We start from the raw sequence: 25,575 nt of genomic DNA, 5'->3' as shown, positions 1-25,575 counted from the left end.
AAACTTCCTTCACTGATGCTGACTACCAACTTCATGCTTTATAGTTGTATATGCCAAAGGCATTGATTTGTCCATGAGAAAAGGCAAGACTTGAACCCAGATCTTGTCAAGTCCAAAGCTAGCTCTCTGGACACTACACCAAACTGCCTCCTATAGCCTTTATCTTATTGGTACTCAAATGTCCATTAATTACACAAATTAAATTAGAATCATATTTCAATCTTCAGTGTAGTCTGATTTCTCATCTATTAATATGGGGATAGTACCCTACAAGCTTTAAATAAGAATGTATATGTATGTGCTTTGAATCTACAAAGTCAAAAGGCAAATAAATATTATGATCTAGCATTTGAAAGGAAAGTATATAAGGTCTAAGATCAATCAGAAGTCTCTCTTATTTTTATTTTCTAAAACTAAAGCTTAAAAAGCCATATTAAAAAATAGCCTTAGCAGGGAACTATGTTTCTAAGCAAATGTAGGACAGAAGAAAGAATGCCTGATTTAGAATAAGATGACTTCATTTCAAAATAAGACTCTGAAACTTATTGCCTAACTGGCATTGGGCAAATGAAAGAATCACAAAATCTGACACCTGGAAGAAACCTTGAAAGTTATGTAATCTAACTGATAATGGAACACAACGATGTTCATTCCAGTCTTTTTTTCTTCCTAACATCTTTTATCTCTTGCTGCTGTGTTTCAGTCATGTTCAAGTCTTCATGACACAGTAGACCATACTAGTCATGGAGTTTTCTTGGCGAAAATACTGGAATGATTTGCCATTTCCTTCTCCAGGGAATTAAAGTACACAAAGGTTAAATGACTTGGCCAAAATCACACAGCTAGTAAGAATCTGAAGCTGGATTTGATTTCTGAAGCTTATTCCAGGCCTAGTGCTCTATCGACTCAGTCATCTAGTTGCCCAATTTTTGTCTTTATTATTCTTCTATAACCAAAATAAAACACGTGGTCACTTCACTATCTGGGACTTCAGTTTCCTCATCTGTAAAGTAAATGGGGTTAAATTTAATGATCTCTAAGTTTCCACTGACCTTTAAATTCTATATTCTCTTTTGTGGTAAGCCCAATATCTGATATTTAGCCTGCTTTAATAACATCACCCTTAAGATCTAACTAGCTGAGAGGACTAAGATTTGAGGCACTGATGTAACTTCCTAGGGTCCAAGTACAAGGAAGGAGTCAGCAGCTTTTCTCAGCCTTCTTAGAAGAACAACATAGGAGGAATGAAGCTTTGCTCACCCAAATCCATGCTGTAATCTTGCAGATAATATTTTCTCAGCTCTAAGTAAACTTTTTTATCCTACCTTAGATATTTTACCTGTGCCTCATTTTGTTCCAATTTATGGCCTAAGTAAGGACAAGCTGAAAACACTTTTTCAGACAAAATATGATTATACATGTGCAATCATGTTTTTTCCTAGGGAAAAAATCACCATCTCTCTGAAATATATTCCAGTTAAATTTTTATGTCTAACACAATGACCAAAAGGGGAAAAAAAAAGAAAGGATGAAAAGAGGAAAGCAAAAGAAATCATTCTCACAGAATAATAAAAGGAATTGGAAAAGAATCAATTCATCTCCTACTCGGTCCAAAGCAACAGACTCAAATATGGTCTTTCTGTATGCCCAAAGTCAAAGTGGAAATTCCTCTAACTCTATGGGAGTCCCATTCTAATTTTTATCAGAAAAATCTGAGTTATGAGTCCAGAATAAATCCTGCAGCAATGCCTTACAGTCTCAATCATAAAAGGAAAGAAATGCTCAAAGGGAATTTAATAAAAGGGATCCATCTGCCTGACAAGTCACCTGCTGTCAGACAATGCAAAGAGCTGAGAGCCTTGTAGACATTCTCACCTTCCAAAAGGTGCCAAGATTCATCTTCTGACATCACCCATCACTGCTTATCTACTCCAGTTATACAAATGAAAGTTGCTGCTGATACTATCAGCAATGAACAATCCTTCCAGATAACCAGAAATAATTATAAAATAAGTGAAAAAAGAAAAGCTAGTAAACCCTCCATCATCTGCAGCACTGAATAAAAAAGTAATACATGGACGCATTAATTCCCAAATTCACCTAAAAACCCTTAGTCAAATTTCCTCCCCTCATTGCCATTATAGAAGCAAGGTCAAACAAAGGTACAGGAGTAGGAAACTAGAGAGACAAAGGGCACGAATTATATGCTGATTGGACAATTAGGCTCTGCATAACTGAGAATTAATCATTTTTAAGTATAAAGTTGCAATTAGAATCATTTCCCCCCACCTTACCTGACAGGCAGATGTAAGTTAGATATTCGCCTTGACCCCCAGTTGCTAGGAAAGGAATCCTTTTCTTCGTTCTCCTCTTGACTTGGACAGCTCCCAGCATCCTCTCATCAAGGGGTGCAAAAATTTCTTTGCTGATTGCAGATTTGGCACTCATTGTAGATCAAAAATGGATACCCAGTAATTTTGCTAAAGCAAAAACCACAAAGATGATTGAAGTTAATGATACTGTAAGATTCCCTATAAGAATATTAAAAGATACTATAGAATAACATTACACAATAGTATTCTTATTGTCATATTCAATTCTTTATAGTCCCATTTTGTTGTTTTCTTGACAAAGATACTAGAAGTGGTTTACCATTTCCTTTTCTAGCTCATTTTATAGATGAGGAAACTGAAGCAAAGGGAGTTGATTGAGTGTCTCAGACCAGATTTGAACTCTTGAAGATGACTCTTCCTGATTCCAAGTTCAGGGCTCTATCCACTGTGCCATTTAGCTGTCCCAGTATTCTTTAGTGCTACAAACTATAGTTTTATATGGTACCATGAATATGATAATATTATAAGGATATGTAAAATAGGCAGCAAATTATTTTTTATGATATGTTTCAATTTCTAGGTTAACCATTACTTATAACTCACTGCGATTTCATTAAAAGAGCTTAATCCTCAACTTAATTACTTCCATAAACAATTAGGTACATCCACCCTAATGCCTTTCTTGGGAGAAATTAACTACTCCAAAGTGTCCTCTAGTTTGTTAATATATCCCCTCTGATGACTTCTAAATCTAACATCATAGAATCATAAATCTAACGCTTTAAAAGACTTTGTTAGATAGTTCAACATCTTTATCCTGCAGGAAACTGAAGCCCAAATATACTAATCCAAGGTCATAAAGGCAGTCACAGAGCCAATATTCAAATGTAAACCCAATGCCAAGTTCAGTGCTATGTCACTAATGTCACCTCTCCCTCACCCTGGAACAAGGTCCTCTAGGCCCCAACTAAGAGCCTAGTCCATTGCCCAAGAATCCTTAATTCAGAGGTCATTGCAATTCCTCTACAACTCCTCTAATTGCAAATAAAACTGTTTCTCTAAAAAAAGATTCTGTTCAAATAAAAGTAAACATCACTACTAAGTTGAAGTTGAAAGACACATACCTTTTTTCTGTTAGCAATCGGTAAATAGTACCTCAAAAGAACTTGCAAAGGTTTTTGCAAAATACTTTAAATATGCTATATATCATTTGGTTGTGAACAATAATCCTGGGAAGTAGGTGCTATTATTATCCCCATTTTCATATGAGAAAACTGAGGCTAAGAAAGAATAAGTGACTCTTTTCCAAAAGTTACACAACTAATAAACATCTGGGATATGATGTGAACTCAAACCTTCTTGATTCCGAGTCCAAAACCTCTCTTCACTGCATCACTTCATTGCCACTTGATAGATTCAGATTTGGGAATATAAAAGAATTTATCTGAATGCCTGCAAGGCAGTCAGCATGTCAATGTGGAAAGAATTCTAGATTGGAAGGCAAATGAATTAGATTCAATCTCTGCCACTATGTGTGTTACACTACTAAGTAGTCACATCCTCTCACATCTAAACATTACATATTTATAAAATATATAAGATAATAATATAATATATAAGAGATAATTAAGACAATTTAAGAGGTTTCTTCTATCTCTAAATCTATCAGCCTTTGAAGGTAAGTGACTCTTGTATTTAAACAAAATATATCAAGAAATTTAAGAATATAAGTATTTGATGCCTTTTATTTCCCCCCTCACTCCTATTACACTATAAACTATATTATACTGTATTTTCCTGTGGCTGAATACTTATAGAATTAGACTTCTTTAAGTCTGCTAGGCAATAGATTTTCAGGCCTGGAGTAAAGAAGTCTCATAGTTGTGAGTTTATATCTGGTCTCATATACTTACCAGCTGTGTTACTGTGGGCAAACCATTTAACTTTGTTTGCCTTAATCATTTTATGCATATGGAGAAAGGAATGCCAAAACACTCCAGTATTTCTCCCAAGAAAACTCCAAGATTTGGACATGATTGAATTGCTTCTACAGGACAGAGATCATGTTATTTTCTTACTAAATGGCAAGCTCTGCACAAAGCAGGCACTGAACTATTTCTGAAGTCGAAAGGCCATTAATTTAATTATGTTCTCCCCTCCCCTTGATTAGGCTAAAAACTTAATGACTTTAACTTAGGCCAAATACCCTATTTTTCAGTGTTAACATCTTAAGACATCTAGCCTTTTTTCCCTAGATTCTCATTTTTCTAGACATCTCATCTCCACCTGGGAGATAAGTGCTATTATAATCCTCATTTTAGAGATGAGGAAACTAAGGTAAAAAAGGGATTTAAACAACTTGCCTGGGTTCACAATGCCAGTAAATGTCTGAAGCAGGATTTGAACTTATGTTTTCTAACTCCAAAATCAGTTTCCCCATCAATTATACCACTTAGCTGTCTAAATTTAAGTCTCATGCTATCTAAACTACTACTCCATTCATTCTAGTCACTGAAGAAAATAAACTGAAACATATAAAGGTTTATTTCCTATGACTTAAGTTTCCTGAAAACTGTATCCAATAAATAACAAGTGAGGCTGATCCTCCAAGAGTACAGCCATCTACTATCTGTTCTGTAATAGCTTATTTGGCTTATTAAAGAACACCAAATAAGACAAGATCTATTACTGAGATCTAAGTGGGACAGAAGCAATGTCTTCTTAGGAAATGGTTTTTGTTTTTTAATGGAATGATGTAGTCTGGAATATGAAAAGAGATCAGGAACAAAGAGGGTATTTTCAGAATTTTCTTCTTCTTTTCTTCTTTCTGATGGCATGAATTTGTCAAGTGATATAATTCACTTAACATTTTGCTGTGGACCTCTGTCTCTAAAGCCCTTAGCATGTAATAGTGTGTGCTTATAACTATGTCTTTCCCATCTGCTAGACTGAATGCTTCATGAGAGCAGAGAACACATCTTTTCACTAGTTATTTCTATCTCTGCATAGTTCTTGGCTCATAATTTCAGTTTTTTATGAGGATACACACACACACACACACACACACACACTTGATCTGTGCTAAATGAAATAATTAATTCAAGTTTCTGAAATTGATGGAGCTGCAAGAGTACCAGGCTTGGAGCCAATAAGATCTGAGTTCAAAACTGGTACGAGAAGGTTATTACTTGTGTGACTCTAAGCAAATCACCTAATCCCTATTTGCTTCAGTTCCTCATCTGTAAAAAGGGAAACCGCTGAAGGATCTTTGCCAAGAAAACTTTATGCACAAAAATCCTTGGTGTCACATAGATTCAAACATGGCTGAACAACAACTAAAACAGAAAAATCAGAAAGAAACCAGAGCAATCTGATTTGACCAATTCAAATAGCAAACTACGATTTAATAGGAGCTATTCAATATTTTTCTCCCCAAGAAGTCTTTAAGTACTAGAACATTGTAAATGACAATCACCATCATTATCACATTTGCACCTATCTAACATCAAAGTACTTCATCAGATTTCCATGAACCTTAAGAAAAAGAGTGAAAGTACATCAGTTTCAATCTTCCTTTGACCAATTAAAAAAAATGATAATAAAAAAGGAAAAAAGCAGACAAGAAAAGGATATGTTTTTCTGAAATCATTATCATAAGATTTGAAAACTTCACATGATAACAGCTGCCAAATTGAAAAGGGATTGACAGCATAAGAATTTAGAGATCTAAGACATCACTGAGTATCATAAAACTGGGAAAAAGAGAGAATGAACTGGTCTTCCAACAAATTTGGAATATACTAGAGGACGACCACAAGAAGCCATACCCAATATAATCTAAGTCAAACCATATAACTGAAATCTTAAGAACTGTGAAATCCAACATAACTTCCCCAAACCTTGTTATTTCTCACCTAGGACTCCAAAATTTTTTTTTTGAGCCACCTCATCAGTTCTATCATATGTTTCTACTTATCTACACATCAATGTATGGTCATTAATTGACAGGTAACAGATCAGAACCAATGAGGAGAGGCAAGACCAGAGGAAGGCAATGTAACTACATTAACAAGTACTTTGTTAGTCAACTCCAGTCTGTTTCATTTACAATCGACCTAAAGAAAATGAGAATCTTTGCATTTTGTGCCCTTCTATCAGAGAGCATGGCTATTATGCTGTTCCTTCCAATTTGTAAAGTATCAATTTTCACTATGTCTTCTAAGTGAAGTCAGCTAACTGCCTTTGTTAACCTGATGCCTTGCTTGACAGAAACAGAATGACTGTAATATAATTGTTTAAGGTTCAAGAATCACTCAAAATTGGAGCTTTAACAATTTCCCAGCAGTCTCTTTACATTGCATAAAGATACTATTGATTCTCTGGACAAAGAGGAAGCTTGATACCTGCTACTATTTTTGCAGCTATAGGAATCATGGTTAAAAATCCTCTGTGAAAATATTTAGCCACAAAAGAAAAATCTGTGATTCCCTTAGTATAGAAAATTTGTCTTATCAAAGCAGTTTATACCCCATCTGTCACTTGGGAGATCTAAGTCCTAGGAATGTTCCTAAGGCACCTAAAACATGGAGTTTATAAAGTGTGTGTGTGTATATATATATGTGTGTATATATGTGTGTATGTGTGTGTGTGTATTATGCACACACACACACACACACACACACACACACACAGAGTGTGCACATGTATATATGAGTGAATATAAAGCCACATAAATTCTCAGTGCTATAAGAATACACTAGTAAGTATATAAAACCTCTTAAAATAGAAAAAACGTATCAGTCTTTCCTAGCTCAACATCTACCAATGGTCTTCAGTAGGTGCCATTCATATGCAATCAAAATCAATGTAAATATTCTAGCTCCTCATTTAAAAGACCAATGATATAATCATGGACAAATCATCTTCCTTTTGAAAAGTTTATTAAAGCAAGTTCTATTTTGAAACAGTTAAATTTCCTGTAATGAAGGTTAAATTCTTTGAAAATAGAGATTAATTAAAATATAGAATGAAAGAATAAGTGACAGAGACAATGAGATATAAAGGTTCTTTTCAGTTTATATTTGTATCTTTTAAAGGGTATATCTTTTTTAGATTTCATTAGATCATTTTGCCCTTTACAAAGGATACAAAAATGTGGAAGGTTTATTTGTATCTTATAAAAGATATGAGGCTTTCAGTAGTTTTTATGTACATAAAAAGAACAGGTAATCATTTAAGCAGCTAGAAGATACAATGAATAATATTTCTAGTTTATCATCTTACCTCACCACCACCCCTACTCCACCCCCATTTACTCATCTGCATGGAATGACATGAGGGACTTGAAATTTAAAAACAAAACTTGGGAACCCTGCACTCCAAATATTTCATGATTATTCAGCAAATAGTCACTGCCTAGTTTATAACCTAGTCTATAGAAATGAAGATTTGGGAAACATAAAGGTCAGTTACCATAAGTTAGAGTGAGATCTCCAACCAAGTTGCTCCAGATCTATACCAAAAAGATTGGTCAAAAAGTAAAGGATAAACTGCACTTCCATCTCCTAAATGGAATGTGACAAGCCTCAAGGCAGAAATCCTGAAGGAGTAAACTGAGAAAAGATTTGCCTGTCATAGAGCAAGAGTCTGTGGGTCTTTCTAAAAAAAGGTAGCCATACTTCAGCCAAGGAATACAACTGAGCTGAAACTAGAGACTATTGGGATTCTAACTTCCCAGAAAGAAAGAGTCCAAGTTATTCAGGTTCAAGAATACTTTGTGTTTGAGAAAGTTGTAAGAAGTGGATAAGGATTTCTCCTCTTTTCATCCTATCAAGCATTAAACAATCCAGATTCTGTCTAATCAAGAAAAAAGACAGGTGAAGGATTTAAAATATAAAATTCACACACATATTAACAAAAAAGCAGTCATCCAAAGATGAAAACATCTTGTTAGAGTAAGATCTCTGACAGAAGAAAAAAAAGATGGGAACTCAAAAGAGAATGAAGATAGCAATTAAGAATCAAGCTATAAAGAACAAACCTTGAAAGTTCTGCTGAGAAAGATATATGACAGAGAAAGATATATGACAGAGTCATTGCATCTAAAGGAGCTCTATTAGGACCACATAGTGTAATACCAGAGAAACTGAGGCAAGATAGAGATTAGAGAGTTTTTAATAATTTATTTGAAAAAAGAGAGATTTACTGGAACCAAAGGGATTCATGGTTTGGCCCCAGGCTGAATGAGACTATCATCTCCAAGAATCCAGCAAATAATGTGAGTTCCCAATGACATATATATATATATACACATGGCTCAGATACAGGGGTAGACTGAGGCAGGAGCAGAGTCAGAGCACTGAGAGCAGGAACATGGGACTAACAATCCAGTTCTGACAGGATTGGGGAAGCCATGGGAGGCATTTGATAATTGGAATTACAGAATGGATAGAGGCAACCAACATTCTGATGATGCCTAAGATAGAAGGCCTTTCTCCTTATCTGGATCATCATGATTAGGAGGGAGGGGTGGTATTGCAGGACAATTAGGAAATGAGGCAGAACAATTCAGGGAAAACAAGGCAGGACAATTTAAGGAAACTGAGTCAGGAAAATTAGGGAAACTGAGTCAGGATAATACAAGAGAACTGGCAGGTTCAGATCCTGCAGGTTCAGAGTTGTAAGGTGCTTTGTCCTTATGTCTTCCCTACATCTATTTTTCACTCCCACAATAAATTACTGCCCATTCTTTCCACAAACAGTATGTTGGGAGAATATGCTCCATATCTATGGGAGGAAGTAGCTTTACCATACCATCTTTAGTAAATGCCTTTGTTTTGAGTTGACTATTGATTTACTTGATCATAGGAGGACAACTGTTTTAAAAAGTAGTTACTACAGGATACCTTATAACTAACAAAATTCAATGCCACTTTTGGGATGGTATTAAAGCTCAATTCTTCTCAGAAAGTACACACATTGAATAACAAACAATATGCATAATACTTAACACACAGTACATAGTTCAATGAAGAAACTAAAGAAAAGGTTAGATGCCAATGCAACAGACTAGGTTTTTGTTTGGTTTTGGCTTTTTTTCGGAGGTGTGGGAGAAGGAGGCGAAGTATTTTGGTGATGAGATACAAAACTTGAAACTACATCTTTATTTCTATGTGATTTGTATTTTCCAAGTTATTTCAAAATGCCATCATTATTTTTGTCATAATCTAGAAACTGAATTCAACACACTAAGAAAACAAGTAAGGATTCTGAATAAGGGTGCATATTTAGGGATACACAGAAATCATAATTATCAAGATTGTTACTGTGAGAGATTAATTTGAAGACAGCCTTCAGAGAATATTATTATTAATTATTATAACTAGCTAGTAGCTATATAATACTTTAGGTTCCCAAAGTGCTTAATATATTAAATCATTTGATATACACAACAATAATAGCTGATGCTATTATTACTATACCCATTTTGTCAGGGAAGAAACTGAGGCACACAGTTAAGTTCCCAGAGTGATACAGCTAAATGTGTGATGTAGAATTCTAACTTAGGCATTCTGGATGCTCTATTCATGGTCACATAGCTACTAAAAAAAACCTACTAAATAAGAAAAGAGAAAATTATGGCAGCACAAACAATAAGTAAAAATATGAATGTATTAGCCAGAGTAACATAAAAATATCTTTGTTTTGTTTTTCTATACATAGCAAGTGACCAGAGAAGGAAGCAACTGAGTCACATCACCAGGATGTGAAATGTGGAATAAAGGATATGCCTTTGAAGTTAAAAAATAAAAAATAAAAAACCACCCAGAAAGAAGGCCTCCAAAACATTGAAAACATTTTATGTGGAGGATACATGGAATAGCATAAACTAGATAATAAAAATATAGATGAATCCTAATCTGCATCAAGAAAGCAAATAACCATACCAATAAGACCAGACTTTACTTCAATTTAGTCTACTAAGACTATAAATCTTATAAGAACAGTGACCCTTATACAATTTTCTTTCTATCTCTCTTATTTCTAGAACAGTGTTCATTCATAGTGGATACTCAATAAATTAACTGTTCAGTTATATTATTCCTCAAGAAATTACATTGCATGTGTTCATATATGCATATGTATATATGTATACACACACACCTTTATACACAGAAACTCATATACACAAACACAGATACATTATATATGTATATACAAACGTACCCACACATATATAATACACATATGTATTTTTTCCATAAACAATAATTGTTTCTAGTTATATGCCCATCTTTCTCTTGAAGTAACCTGACAGTGCAGTGGGAAAAACAAAAAAAATTAAAAACTGTTTAGGATTTAGACCTATTTCTACCCCTAACTTACTGTGTAACTGAATAAACTGCCTTTTGTGAGCCTCAATTTTCTCTTTTTACATTACTTATAAAATCTAAAGATGATTTCAAGCTTTAAAATTATAAAAGACTAAGATTCTTAGGCTAGTATTACCAGCAAATAGGCTAACTAGAAGTCACTGAAACAATCAAGAACTGATTTAGAAAGATAATTTCAGAAAAGAGAAAGAGGCTGATGTGAATTTTCCAGGGTAACAATGGGTTCCAGGAATATTTCTACTATTATAGAATTTTCTTTTATTCCTCTAGCATCTTTTGATTAATACTGACCTTGCCTGACCAAAACCTGTCTCATGGGAGATTTTACACCACACACACACACACACACACACACACACACACACACACACCCACCCCTTATATTTTGGCAGTAATTACCCACAACATGTACTCTCTGAAAGGAGCCACTTATTCCCTAACCATAGAATGAAACTAGGATGAAGGAAATAGAACTAAGTTCCAAGACATGGAGAAAGCATCCTGAGCAGTGTTACAGACTGCTGGCTCTATCATATTTTTCTATGTATAATGCTACTGGTGCTAAAAGAGATGAAGTTTCTTCTTTGTAACAATAACTATTGTTAATATAAACTAATAAAGAGAGAGAGGGGGAGCCAGTGACTCACATTCTACTTCAATAACAACTCTAGGCTATTTTAATTCCCTATCTTCCCTCTTAGTATATACCCAGTATGCACACCTGTCCCCTGTACATTTTAAATCAAAGGACAATGTTTATATTCAATTATTTACACTTTCCTGTTGCAAATTTTATCCCTGTTCCTGTCAATCAACTTAAAATAAACTAACATTAATAAATCAGAAGAAAGGAAACTTCACTGGATCTTTAAAAAGAGAGAAGTTGTAAATGGAAAACAAGTTAACTTGAAACATGACAGTGCTAAAGCTCATCACACAGAGAAAAAACACTATAAGGATATGCTTTTCTCATTCTGAGATGTCCTATAAACTAGTCCCAAGTGTCTCAAACTAAGCTTTAGACCTGAGGGAAGAGCAAATAAGAATGTGTCTATTGAACAGTCATGCTTCATTAAAATGAACAAAGGCAGTAAAAAGTCAAGCTGGTAAAGGAGCTAAATTTGTTGGCATCCTACACCCTTGACTAAACACCCAGGGCACTGCAGACTCCCACACAGCTAATTAGTAACAAGTTAACAAAACCTACTCCTGCCTTCAAGGAGCTCATTATTTAAACCAGGCAGCATTAGCAAGGATAAAGCTATACAACCATATAACAGAAGAAAAGTCTACATTCAATTAAAAAGAAAATAAATAATCATTTAAATGTAAACACAAGATAGTAATGATACATATTTTGATAAAAGAGATGGCTACTTTCCTTATGTCAGATCAAGCAAAAGCAAAAATTGATCTGATTAAAAGAGATAGTGAAGGAAAGTATATCTTGCTAAAGGGTACTATAGACAATGAAGCAATATCAATACTAAACATATATGCACCAAGTGGTATAGCATCTAACTTCTTAAAGAAAAAGCTAAAAGAGTTGCAAGGAGAAATAGACAGCAAAACTATAATAGTGGGAGATCTCAACATTGTACTCTCAGAATTAGATAAATCAAACCACAAAACAAATAAGAAAGAAATTAAAGAGGTAAATAAAATATTAGAAAAATTAGATATGATAGCTCTTTGGAGAAAAGTGAATGGAGACAGAAAGGAGCATACTTTCTTCTCAGCAGTTCATGGAACCTATACAAAAATTGACCATATATTAGGACATAAAAACCTCAAAATTAAATACAGGAAGGGAGAAATAGTAAATGCATTCTTTTCAGATCCCAATGCAATAAAAACTACATTCAACAAAAAGCTAGGGGTAAACAGAACAAAAAGTAATGGGAAACTAAATAATCTCATCTTAAAGAATGATTGGGTGAAACAGCAAATCATAGACACAATTAATAATTTCACCCAAGAAAATGACAATGATGAGACATCATACCAAAATTTGTGGGACGCAGCCAAAGCAGTAACAAGGGGAAATTTTAAATCTTTAGAGGCTTACTTGAAGAAAATATAGAAAAAGAAGATCAATGAATTGGGCTTGCAACTTAAAAAGCTAGAAAAAGACCAAATTAAAAACCCCCAGTCAAATATTAAACTTGAAATTCTAAAATTAAAAAGGAGAAATTAATAATATTGAAAGTTTAAAAAAAAACTATTGAATTAATAAATAAAACTAAGAGTTGGTTTCATGAAAAAAACAATAAAATAGATAAACCTTTAGTAAATCTGATTAGAAAAAGGAAAGAAGAAAATAAAATTGTTAGTCTTAAAAATTAAAAGGGAGAACTTTCCACCAATGAAGAGGAAATTAGAGCAATAATGAGTTACTTTGCCCAACTTTATGCCAATAAATTTAATAACCTGTGTGAAATAGATGACTACCTTCAAAAATATAAGGTTCCCAGCTTAACAGAGGAGGAAGTAAATTGCTTAAACAGTCGCATTTCAGAAAAAGAAATAGAACAAGCTATTAATCAACTCCTTAAGACAAAATCCCCAGGACCAGATAGATTTATATGTGAATTCTACCAAACATCTGAAGAACAATTAGCCCTAATGCTATATAAACTATTTGAAAAAGTAGGCAATGAAGGAGTCCTACCAAATTCCTTTTATGACACAGACATGGTACTGATCCCTAAACCAGCTAGGTTGAAAACAGAGAAAGAAAATTATAGCCCAACCTGCCTAATGAATATTGATGCAAAAACCTTAAATGAAATATTAGCAAAAAGACTACCGAAAATCATCCCCAGGATAATACACAATGATTAAGTAGGATTTATACCAGGAATGCAGGGCTGGTTCAATATTACAAAAACTATCAGTATAACTGACCATATCAATAACCAAATTAACAAAAACCATATGATCATCTCAATAGATGCAAAAAAGGCATTTAATAAAATCCAACATCCATTCCTATGAAAAACACTTGAGAGTATAGGAATAAATGGACTTTTCCTTAAAATAGTCAGGAATATCTATTTAAAACCCTCAGTAAGCATCATATGTAATAGGGATAAACTGGAACCATTCCCAATAAGATCAGGAGTGAAACAAGGTTGCCCACTATCACCATTACTATTCAATATTGTATTAGCAATGTTAGCTTCAGCAATAATAGTTGAGAAAGAGATTAAAGGAATTAGAGTAGGTAATGAGGAAACCAAATTATCACTCTTGGCTGATGATATGATCATATACTTAGAGAACCCCAGCAATTCTACTAAAAAGCTATTAGAAATAATCCACACTTTTGGCAAAGTTGCAGGATACAAAATAAACCCACATAAGTCATCAGCATTCTTATATATCACTAACAAAATCCAACAGACTTACAAAGAGAAATGCCATTTAAAGTAACTACCGAAAGTATAAAATATTTGGAATCTATCTGCCAAGGGAAAATCAGGAACTATATGAGCAAAACTACAAACCACTTTCCACACAAGTAAAGTCAGATCTAACCAACTGGAAAAATGTTAAATGCTCTTGGATAGGGTGAGCAAATATAATAAAGATGACAATACTACCTAAATTAATCTATTTATTTAGCACTATACCAATCAGACTCCCAAAAAACTGTTTTAATGACCTAGAAAAAAAAACAACAAAGTTCATGTGGAAAAACAAAAGGTTAAGAATTTCAAGGTAACTAATGAAAAAACAAATGAAATGAAGGTGGCCTATCTGTACCAGATCTAAAATTATATTATAAAGTAGCAGTTACCAAAATCATTTGGTATTGGCTAAGAAATAGACTAAGTGATAAGTGGAATAGGTTAGGTTGAAAGGACAAAACAGTCAATAACTTCAATAATCTAGTGTTTGACAAATCCAAAGACCCCAACTTTAGGGATAAGAATTCATTGTTTGATAAAAACTGCTGGGAAAATTGGAAATTAGTATGGCAGAAATTAAGCATTGGCCCAACTTAACACTGACTGTACACCAAGATAAGGTCAAAATGGGTTCATGTTCTAGGCATAATGAATGAGATTATAAATAAATTAGAAAAACATACGATAGTTTATCTCTCAGACCTGTGAAGGAGGAAGGAATTTATTATCAAAGAAGAACTAGTCATTATTGATCACAAAATAGAAAATTTTGATTATATCAAATTGAAAGGTTTTTTTGTACAAACAAAACTAATGCAGACAAGATTAGAAGGGAAACAATAAACTGGGAAAACATCTTTATAGTCAAAGGTTTTGATTAAGGCCTCATTTCCAAAATATATAGAGAATTGACTCTGATTTTTAAGAAATCAAACCATTCTCCAATTGATAAATGATCAAAGGATATGAACAGACAATTCTCAGATGAAGAAATTGAAACTACTTCTAGCCATATGAAAAAATGCTCCAAGTCATTATTAATCAGAGAAATGCAAATTAAGACAACTCTGAGATACCACTACACACCTGTCAGATTGGCTAGAATGACAGGGAAAGATAATGCACAATGTTGGAGGGGATGTGGGAAAACTGGGACACTGATACATTGTTGGTGGAATTGTGAATACATCCAGCTATTCTAGAGAGCAATTTGGAACTATGCTCAAAAAGTTATCAAAATGGGCATTCCGTTTGAAACAGCAGGATTACACTGAGCTCATATCCCAAAGAGATCTTAAAGAGAGAAAAGGACCTATATGTGCAAGAATGTTTTGGCAGTCTTCCTGGTAGTGGCCAGAAACTGGAAACTGAGTGGCTGCCCATCCATTGTAGAATGGCTGAATAAATTGCAGTATATAAATGTTGTGGAATATTATTGTTCTGTAAGAAATGACCAACAGGATGATTCCAGAAAGATCTGGAGAGACGTACATGAACTGATGCCAAGTGAAATGAGCAGGAACAAGAGATCATTATATATTTCAACAACAATACTATATGATGATCAATTCTGATGGACATGGCTCTCTTCAACAATGAGATGAACCAAATCAGTTCCAATAGTGCAGTAATCAATAGAACCATCTACACCCAGTGAAAGAACTCTGGGAAATGAGTGGGAACCACTACATAAAATTCCCAATCCCTCTATTTTTGTCTGCCTGCATTTTTGATTTTCTTCACAGGCTAAGTGTACATTATTTCAAATTGTACATTATTTGCTTCTTGTGCAGCAAAACAACTATATGGACATGTATACATATATTGTATTTAACATATATTTTAACATATTTAACATGTATTGGTCTACCTGCCATCTAGGGGAGTGGGTGGGAGGAAGGAGGGGAAATTTTTCAATATATATTTATATATATTTTATAATATTTATTAAACTGTTTTTGCTTTTCTTTCTTTTTTGAAGGTGGAGGGCAAGCTGAGAGGGAGAAAAATATTTTTATTAACTGAAAAAATAGCATAAAATGTAAATTTTTAAAAAATGAGACAAAATAATTTAAATCAGAAACAAATCCATATGCTTTCCAAAATTCTTGAAGCAAACCAGGGAATATTAAAGTTGGAGACATCATCTTATCCAAATATTACATATGAGAAAACTGAAATGTAGAAAAGTGAATTTACTTTCTCTAAGTTTATCAGAATTACAATTAAAACCTGAGGCCTTCTGACTTCAAAAGGTTCAAAATGTTTTTTTGTTTTTCCACTATGCCATCCTTTCTCCATAAGAAAGCTAATGCAATTCTCTAATTTTAACATAAATTGAACTGATGTTTTTGTATGAGTCCTACTATAATCTGGAGAATGCTACCACTTTGGATGTTCTTCTGAAATGTGTGTACTATCATTACTATATTATGAGTACTGAATCCTTCACATTTAAAACATTACCTCTATTTAAAAAAAAAAAAAAAGTCCTGTCTTGGTACCCCTGTTGGAGATAACAATCTGAAAGCTAAGAAAGAGACTCTCTTGTGTCCCAGTTGTTGTGACAGCAAATTCAATATAGCTCATAAGAATGCTAATAAAAAGAATTTCAAAGTAACTGGCAATTATATCCAGAAGGATCAGTCTGATATTACACTTGTAGCAAGAGGGACCCTAAGAAAGATCCTCATTACAAAATATTTTTCACACTTATCCCACTGCCTGAAGTTCCCCCTTTAATTTGTTTGAAATTTAGATCTTTTTCTTCTTCTACACTTTATTATTAATAAATATTTTGGTTTTCCCAACTAATTAATGTTCCACTATAAATTTCCTTGAAAGGAATAATACCTTAATTCTATGAGCTCCAGATAAATTAGAATCTAGAAAGTTAGATGAGGAAAGTTCATATATCATGTGATTATTGTTGTCTATGTTGAGATTATAGAATACAACTTACTAATTTCCTCACCTGAAAAGTTTGTGTAATAAAAACATGTAGGGAAATGGAAGCTTGGAGCATAGCAGAATAAAGAAAAAGATTTGGGTGCTTCCTACCTCTTACCTTTTAAAAAATTACAAGAAATAGGAAATACTATCTTAAAGAACAAAGATATTATTTGGCTTAGAAGGGAAAAGGAGAAGAGAAGCTAGATGATACAGTGAATAGAACTCCCTGAAGTCTGAAAGACTTGAATTCAAACCCAATCTCAGACACTTACTAGCTACATGATCCCAGGCAAGTCATTAACCCCAATTGTCTCCAAAGGGGTTGGTTGGGGAGCAGTCTTCAGTAGAAAATATATGAAGGTTAAGGTTAGTAAATCACACAATTTCAGACTTGAAAGAAACTGGCCACCAAGTCTAATCTGTAATTAAACAAGAATGCTTTCTACAACATACTGGACAAATGTTCACCCCAGTTAGAGAAAGACTTTATTATCATTACTAAAAGTTAAAGTTACTTTAGTAAAATTACACCCAGAAACCAAGTTCTCTGTGACAAAGATACCCAGAAGTCCTTTTCAGTAACCAGAAGCATTATGATCTTTCAGACCATTTGACTCTGAATATCAAAAGTGACAATAGCCAAATGCCTAATACCAGATCTGGTGAGTAATTTTACTATTAAGAAAGAAGCAAGATAACCTGTAGAGAAGCAAGCACATAGTAAGTAGAAGGTGAAGTGATTTGGGTCCAGTGGGAAAATCGCAATGTAAAATTCAGGAAGAGACAAAAAGATGGGATCGTCTACAATAGCGCTGTTATTTAACAGTGAGATACCTTTATGGCAGAGAGATTGAGAAGCAATGTCTTCAAAGCCACAAAGCTAGGCCAACCTTTTCATTTCCTCTACAGAGATGGGATTTGAGTAAGGAGGCCATTAACCATGGCCACAGTCAGTGGAAGGACAACTGGGTAGTACAAGAAATGGAAGGTGCCACCTTCAAAAAAGAAAGAAAAGCAAAAACAGTTTAATAAAAATTGGCCCTGGAGGTGGGAAGGCCTAAGTTCAAATGTGATTCCAGACACTTACTATGTGATGGTGAGCAAGTCACTTAACCCTGCTTGCCAGCTTTTTCATCTGTAAAATGAATTGAAGGGAAAAACGACAATGCACTCCAATATCTTTACCAAGAAAATCTCAAATAAGATCATGAAAAGTTGTACAAGACTAAAATGACTGAAGAACCATAAGAATTATTAGGAGAGCTGGAGCTAGAACACAGATCTCAGCATGCATCAAATTAATTGGCAGCCAACTGAATGTAAGGGAGTAAGAGAAAAATACAAAGAACTGGATGAGTAAAGAAATACAGACTTTAATAGGACATTTAAAAGTTAGCAAAAAGGAGAAGTAGCAGGAAAGAACAAAAACAAACTTCATTTCACATCACAATTTTGTGAATGGTTAGCCTTTTGTCCTCAAGAAACCCAGGAAAATAAAGATTTTTGAAAGACAGGAAATAAATTTGCTGTTAAAAATCATTTATTCTGGAAAAGCTTGTTGATCTCTGGATATGCCCATTGTGCTGTTTAATTAACAAAGATGATCAAATAATCTAACTTGGACAGAGACTACTGCATTACTCTAGGTGGAATTATTTGGAAAGTTTAGTGTTTCAATATTGACAAGTTGACATTATGTCCAGACAAGACAATGTCCACCCAGATTCAACAACAGCTGTTTGCCATGTTACTTCCTGCTATTACCAGTTTAGAGTTTGTTCCTGGGAAACTTTTGGATGGCTACTATAAGGTTCTTTTTTTTACATCTCCTGGGATGTTTTTCAAAAATGGAAAAGTGTTACATGTGAAAAATCATATATTTCTGAGATTTCTTCTGCTTCTGAAAGAACACTCCTCTGCTAACTTATTCTGTACTGCTGCTCCCCTTCACTATTTCCACATACAACTTTGGTTGCTGTCTTCTAATGGTTCTCCTTATGACCCATCTCTACCATGCAGGCACTGCTTCCTAGTTGTCATCCCAGCATGATCACCAATCTTGTCCAAAGGAATAAAAAGGGATCACTTGGAAGTAAGACTTCCATTCATTTCATTCTACTGCTGTTTCTCAGGGGAAGGTGAACACACACTATAATCTACAGAAAAGGATGATGATCAATATGATTTAGCAGGGATTCTTTCTCATTCTAGATGATTGTTGAGATCTTCTCCAACTCTAAAATTCTGATTCACTGAAGGATTTTCCTTCTGATGATCAAATTGGGAAAGAGGTTAAAAAGAAAAAGATGTACAGAAGAAAAACTGCTAGATTTGGAGACAGAAGAATTGGGCTTCAATCACAGAATTATGGAATCAAGGAATTTTAGAAGGAAATTTTGAGGAAGGAATCTAAATAACCAACTAAACCTGAATAAAGAATCCTGATTATAACACACCTGAAAAAGTGGAATTCCAGTCTATTATTAATATATATACTTCAAATTTGAAGAATCCCCTGCTTTCCAAAAGCAATTCAGGCAGTTGCAACATTATTTTTAAATAACTGGATTTTTTCCCTACTATAAAGCCAAAATTTGCTACTTGCAATTTTTACTCATTATTTTACCATTATCCATTTTTCTAATTATTCTCTCTATGGCTCGATACAAAAAAAAAACAAACAAACAAACAAACAAATATTAATATCATGTGATGTTCCTTTAAATACTTCAAATGTCATATCCCTTCTCTTCTCCAGGTTAAGCATTCTCAGATTCTATATCTGATTTCTCAAATGTCAGGCCCTTAAGATCCCTCAACAAGATAGGAGTCATTTTCTGTAAGTTCTCCAGCTTCTAAATATCTTTTTACCACTGTATAATCCAGGACTAACAACATATTCCAGATGTGCTATAACCAGCGCTGAATAGGATTATATAATTAGGTCCTTATTTTTAAAAGCTATAACTCTTTTACTTCAGTTCAACTTTGTAATCATTTTTGGGGAAACCATATCACAATACTGACTTCTTTTTCTTCAACTGTGTCTGATTTTTCATGATCCCAATAGGGACGTTCTTGGTAGAGATACTAGAATGATTTGCTATTTCCTTTTAATTCATTTTTCAGAAGAGAAAACTGAGGTAGAGTTAAGTGACTGTGCCCAGTCACATAGCTAATAAGTGTCTAAGGCCAGATTTGAACTGAAGATGAGTCTTCCTGATTCCAAGCAAGTTCTCTATTAAGTGTGCCATCTAGCTGCCCAATACTGATTTAGTTCTGACACTTTACTATTTTGTGTGGACAAGGGGAAACAAAATTAAAAGCCTACCATGTGCCAAACACTGTGCTAAGTGCCTTCCAAATAATATCTCATTTGATCCTTGGGATCTAACTTGAGAGGTAGGAGTTATGATGACCCCCTAGTTAAGGAAATTGAGGCACACAGAAATTGTCACACTGCTAATAAATGATTTGAATTCAGATCTTCCTAACTCCAACACACTATCCATTGTGCCACCTGGCCCCTTCTAGCTGCCAAATCACTCCATCTCTCGTGGCATCAGTTTCTTCATCTGTAAAATGAAGTATCTGGACTAAATGAACTTCATGATTCCTATCAGCTATAAATGTAATATTTTGATTTCAAAGATTTTACAAATTAATTTGGGAGACAAGATATGTTATAGTTATTAACAATCATGGGTCTATTGACTCTTTTCAACAATGAGGTGATCCAAGACAGTTCCAATAGACTTGTCATGGAAAGAGCCTTCCACATCTAGAGACAGAATTATGGAGACTGAATGCAAATCAGAGCATTATATTTTCACTTATTTTTGTTGTTTGTTTGCTTAGTTTTTTTCCTTTTTGTTGTTTTTTTTTTCCTTTTGATCTAATTTTTCTTGTGCTGTAGGATGAGTATGGAAATGTTTAAAAGAATTGCACAAGTTTAACCTACATTGCTTGTTGTCTTAGAAAGAGAGGAGGTAGGTGGAGAAAGAAAAATTTGTAATACAAGGTTTGCAAAGGTAAATATTGAAATCTATCTTTGCATGTATTTGGAAAAATAAAATACTATTAAAAAAACAATTATGGGTCTACTAGAGCTAGAAGACATTAGAGATCAGTTAGTCCAACCCCTTTCTTCAAGGAGCTTGGAGAAGTTACAATATTTACCTAGTCACAAAGCCGTATTGGTTGAGCTGAAATTATAACTCAGACCCTTATCTCCTAAATTCACTTCTCTTTCAAGGAAGAACTTGGTAGCTATCATATGAATGCTGCAAATAAGTACCTAAGGAACTCTGGGGAAAGAGATCATGATATCATACTTTCCTGGAACAATATTTAATACTGTTTTATAATTGTAGACAACAGACAGGTAGTTGTTTTTTTCAGTGTTAAACTAGAAAGGAAGGTATCAGCAGATAGAAGGATGTCTGAAATTCCCCTAGCAAGAGAAGTTGAGTTGAAACTGAGGAAAGGCCACTTGGATAACATCTTTTTATTTTCTTGTAACTTCATAGCTTTTGATCTCTCTTCAGAGGAGGTAGGATAGAATGAGAATTTATCTAAACGGAATAGCCTGGGACAATCTAAGGAGAAAAGAGTATTTCTGGCCCAGTTCAAGCTGGGACTCAGTGGTGAACCCAAATTAACAATAACATTCCTCATATCAGTTTGAGTGCCCTGTTCCATCTACAAAGAAATGCTCACTATACAAGTTGTCATAAAATTGTCAACCCACATGTGGTTGGCAATTGATCTAGGAATTAAGATGCTGGCACTGGCTAAGATTCCTCCTAACAAATGCTAACTTCTTTTTGTCCCCGGGATCAGCTGCATTCTGGCATCAGTGGTTTCTGTACCTATTCCAGGCTGTGGCAAACAACAGGGTCTGAAAATAGTGATCTGTCAAGACTAGTTCTTGTCTTTGGAACTGTACCCTTCAGCCCCAGTACAAAACATCACCAGGTGCCTGCAATCTGTAATCAGAGCTCTATTAAAAATGCTCTCAGAAATGCCTGAATTATCTTGATTTCTACCCACAGCTGCACAGTATCTTGCTGGGTAGCTGAAGAATCTCTTTCTACAAATTCACCTTGAGACTGTCCCAGAAACTACCCAATGCAGGTCAGAGGCCAAACAAGGGGATGCCTTGAAAACCGGGACTTAGTTTAAGATACAGGGGCCAATCAGCATCAATGTAAACATGAGAGGAGTGGGGAGGTATCCATGCTGTAGCCAACTCAGAATGCCCCCTCTGCAGCCTACAAATCCAGGTCAGTCTTGTGGTCCACATAAAAATGCAGATTAACGTCTAATTCTGTCAGGTTCTGGTCAATCAATGTCAGTCCCTTTCCATCAGCCCATTCCAGAAGACAGCTTCTGACCTAGCCAGCTGTGCAGTGCTGTATGAAGGAACAGCCAGCAGCATGGTGTAGACATTTTAATTGTTTTTAAACAAAATACATTAAAAATAACGTAACAGCAAATGTGATCAGGCTCATCCTTTAGAACCTAAAATTTAAAATTCATTCACATTCTTTATATTGCCATTAGAAATCTGATTCTGAAGTGGGGTTGAGGAAAAAAAGTTTAAAAATATATTTAGAAATTCTCCAGTCTAAGGCTACTAGAAGATAAAAACACTCCTGAAGGTTCCTTGTTTCCATTAGATAGGATGGACAAATGTGTACAGGAATGTTATTTGTGAGGCAATAATAGTAGAGAAATTATTTCTTGATGTATGCATCTGGCTACCTCCTGGCAATCATACTACCCAAACTGATTCAATCCAAACAATCAATCAATCAACATTTTTTATTGTTGTGGCTATTAATTATCAGGCATTGTGTTAAGTGCTAGGAATACAAAAAGAGACAAAAAGATCATATTTACCCTCAAAGAGCTCCCAATCTAATGTGGGAGACAAGTAAACAAATATGTACAATTAAATTATAAACAGGATAAATAGGAAATAATTAAAAGAGAAAAAGCACAACAATTAAAAGGAGTTGGAAAGGCCTCTTATAGAAAATGGTATTTTAATATGAACTTAAAGGAAACTTGCAATAGGCAGAGATGAGGAGGGAAAGCATTTTAGGTATGGGGGACAGTTAGAGAACATGCCAGAGCTGAGAGATGGAGAGTTTTATTTGTGGAACAGCAATCCCAATTTCACTGGATGAGAATCCACAGCTCTAAGACCAAAAACAATGAGAAAAAAAAAGAAAGAAAAGGAAAATAACCCGAAGAAGTATTTATGGAAAAGTTCCTTGCCACTAAAGGAAGTGCTATTTCTACTCCTGCTTAGTTTGGTTCCTGCCACATACATAAAAAGTGATAAATCAATCTTCGTTTATTGATTAGATCAGTTGAGAGACAAGTATACACAAGCATTCTTTCATCAGACCATTTGGGGACAAAAGGTTCATTTGGGAACAGCAGACATGAAGTGTACATATGCTGAGAAAGGAGCCAAATGGTGGTGTCATTTTCAGTTCCTAATGAAACATCAGGGGATGGAGGCAGGATGATCAGAAAATGTATACCATACAGAAAAAATGCACAACAGTGCTAGAGTAGAAATCAAATGAGACATTTCCTAAAGGCACAAAATACAGCTGCAACTAGCTCACTACTGACCAGACAGAGAAATTAAATTAACTTCAAATCATGAAAAATCAAGTCCTCCTAAGAGGAAATTTCACCACCATCAAATTTTGGCATTTGACAAAACAAAGTAAAGCACCTATGCTTAGGGACAGCATCTGTCCTCATTTTATCTTTATAAATCTTCACATGGCTGCCTGTGTATCTTTTCTAACACACTGCTCTGATCATGTCATTACTTTTCAGCTTAACACACACACACACACACACACACACACACACACACACACACACACACACACACACACACTTTACAATAGCTCCTGATTTCCCAAAGAATAAAATATAAACTAAAAATCTTGACATTCAAGACTCCTTTCCACATCTGACTACAATTTCACTTTCAAGCTTCATCACATACCGTTCCCTTTTACAAACCACTTTTCATCCAGAGCTTCTGTTTATCTCTCATTCAACTACTGCCTATTCCAATTACCATGCTCTGCTCACACTAGCCCCTATTCCTGAAATGAATTTCCCTCCCCACAATTTCTTCTTGTAGTAGCCCTTCCCTTTTTTTCAGGCCCATTTCAATTATTACCTCATCTAGAAGCATTCCATAATCTTCCCTTTACCCCCATTGGCCTCCCCTCACTCCCTGGCATTCCTGGCTAAGACTAAACGAAGTCTTCTGTCTCTAATAACACTTTGAGGGATCTCTCCTTTGCCAGTCAGTCAATAAACATTTATTAAGTACTTTCTATGCACTAATACTACAGATACAAATTCAAAACTGAAACAGTCTCATGCCCTTTCAAGAAATCTACAGTCTAATGTAATAAATAAGTACAGGCAGACCAATGAGCAAACAAGTCAACAACCTAATTAATTAATTGATGGATACATAAATTTAATGGTCATATATGAAAATGTGTGCTTCATTCATAGTAACCACTTAACAAATAATTGTTGATTAACCAAACTCAAAAATGTTTAAACAAATAAAAGAATGATATTTGAAAATAGTCGTATAAAAGGGACAGCATGTTTTATAATAAGGAATACTTAAGGGCTGCCCAAAACAAACTAAAATCATTACACTGAAACTCAGAATCATAAAATTAAAGGGTTAATACACTATTTTGTCCAATTCCCTTATTTTAAAGGTGAAAAAAACTAAGAGCCAAAGTATTTAAGTGACTTGGCCAAGTTGGTGTTTGAACCCTGAAGTTCTAAACTTGTGTTGCTTTAGCCTTAGCCTCCCCCAAAGCAGGGACTACAGACTTGTGATTAAACTACAAGATATGTTTTGAAGAAAACTACAGAATCTTTAATGACTAATTTTATATTGGAGAGGAGGGAGAAAGGAATTGGCCTATGTGCGAATTAAAAAAAGAGAAGAATCAAATATAACCCTTAACTTTCAAGTTCCCATCTTAGAGGTCAAAGAATATTGGCACTGTTTATAAAAATAGGTTTTCATATTTCCCATTAAGTCTAATAACTCTAACTAGGCTCCTTTTCCTCCTGCTTCCTCCAAGATTTTGTACTCCAGAGTCATCACTTCCTCTAAAAGCATCTTCAATTTTTCCCCTTCTTCCAACCTAACTTGGCAAAACTTGGGAATCACAAGAATTGAAACCAAGGTAAGTTCTAAAAATATACTAACTCACAGGACCTTTCAAACACTAAAGAGGAAATTGTTTTTTTAATTAAGTTTTTTGATATTAGTTGATGACCTGGGGATATCTTGATTGTAATACTACATACGAGTTTAGTTACTTATGAAAAGACTATCCAGATTCCTTCTATTCCAATTCTTTCTCATTTATCATATAGCTCTCAGTGGTATGTAAATGAAAGAAG

At 34.5% G+C, this 25,575-nt stretch overlaps 1 protein-coding gene across 4 annotated transcripts in view; it reads right to left on the bottom strand.

Moving 5' to 3' along the window:
- STXBP6 (syntaxin binding protein 6) overlaps positions 1 to 25,575 on the bottom strand; it is a 330,415-nt gene that overhangs the window by 218,258 nt on the left and 86,582 nt on the right. For all 4 annotated transcript variants that reach the window (XM_051977329.1, XM_051977326.1, XM_051977328.1 and 1 more), the window contains exon 2: positions 2,295 to 2,480. In XM_051977329.1, coding sequence (XP_051833289.1) covers positions 2,295 to 2,448 — 154 coding nt within the window. In that variant the 5' untranslated portion in view covers positions 2,449 to 2,480. The remainder of the gene's footprint in view (positions 1 to 2,294; positions 2,481 to 25,575) is intronic.

Source organism: Antechinus flavipes, chromosome 2, assembly GCF_016432865.1.
Source record: "Antechinus flavipes isolate AdamAnt ecotype Samford, QLD, Australia chromosome 2, AdamAnt_v2, whole genome shotgun sequence".
Lineage (NCBI taxonomy): Eukaryota > Metazoa > Chordata > Mammalia > Dasyuromorphia > Dasyuridae > Antechinus > Antechinus flavipes.
The sequence above is the reverse complement of the archived record's forward strand: the minus strand, read 5'-3'. Positions and strand labels throughout refer to the sequence as shown.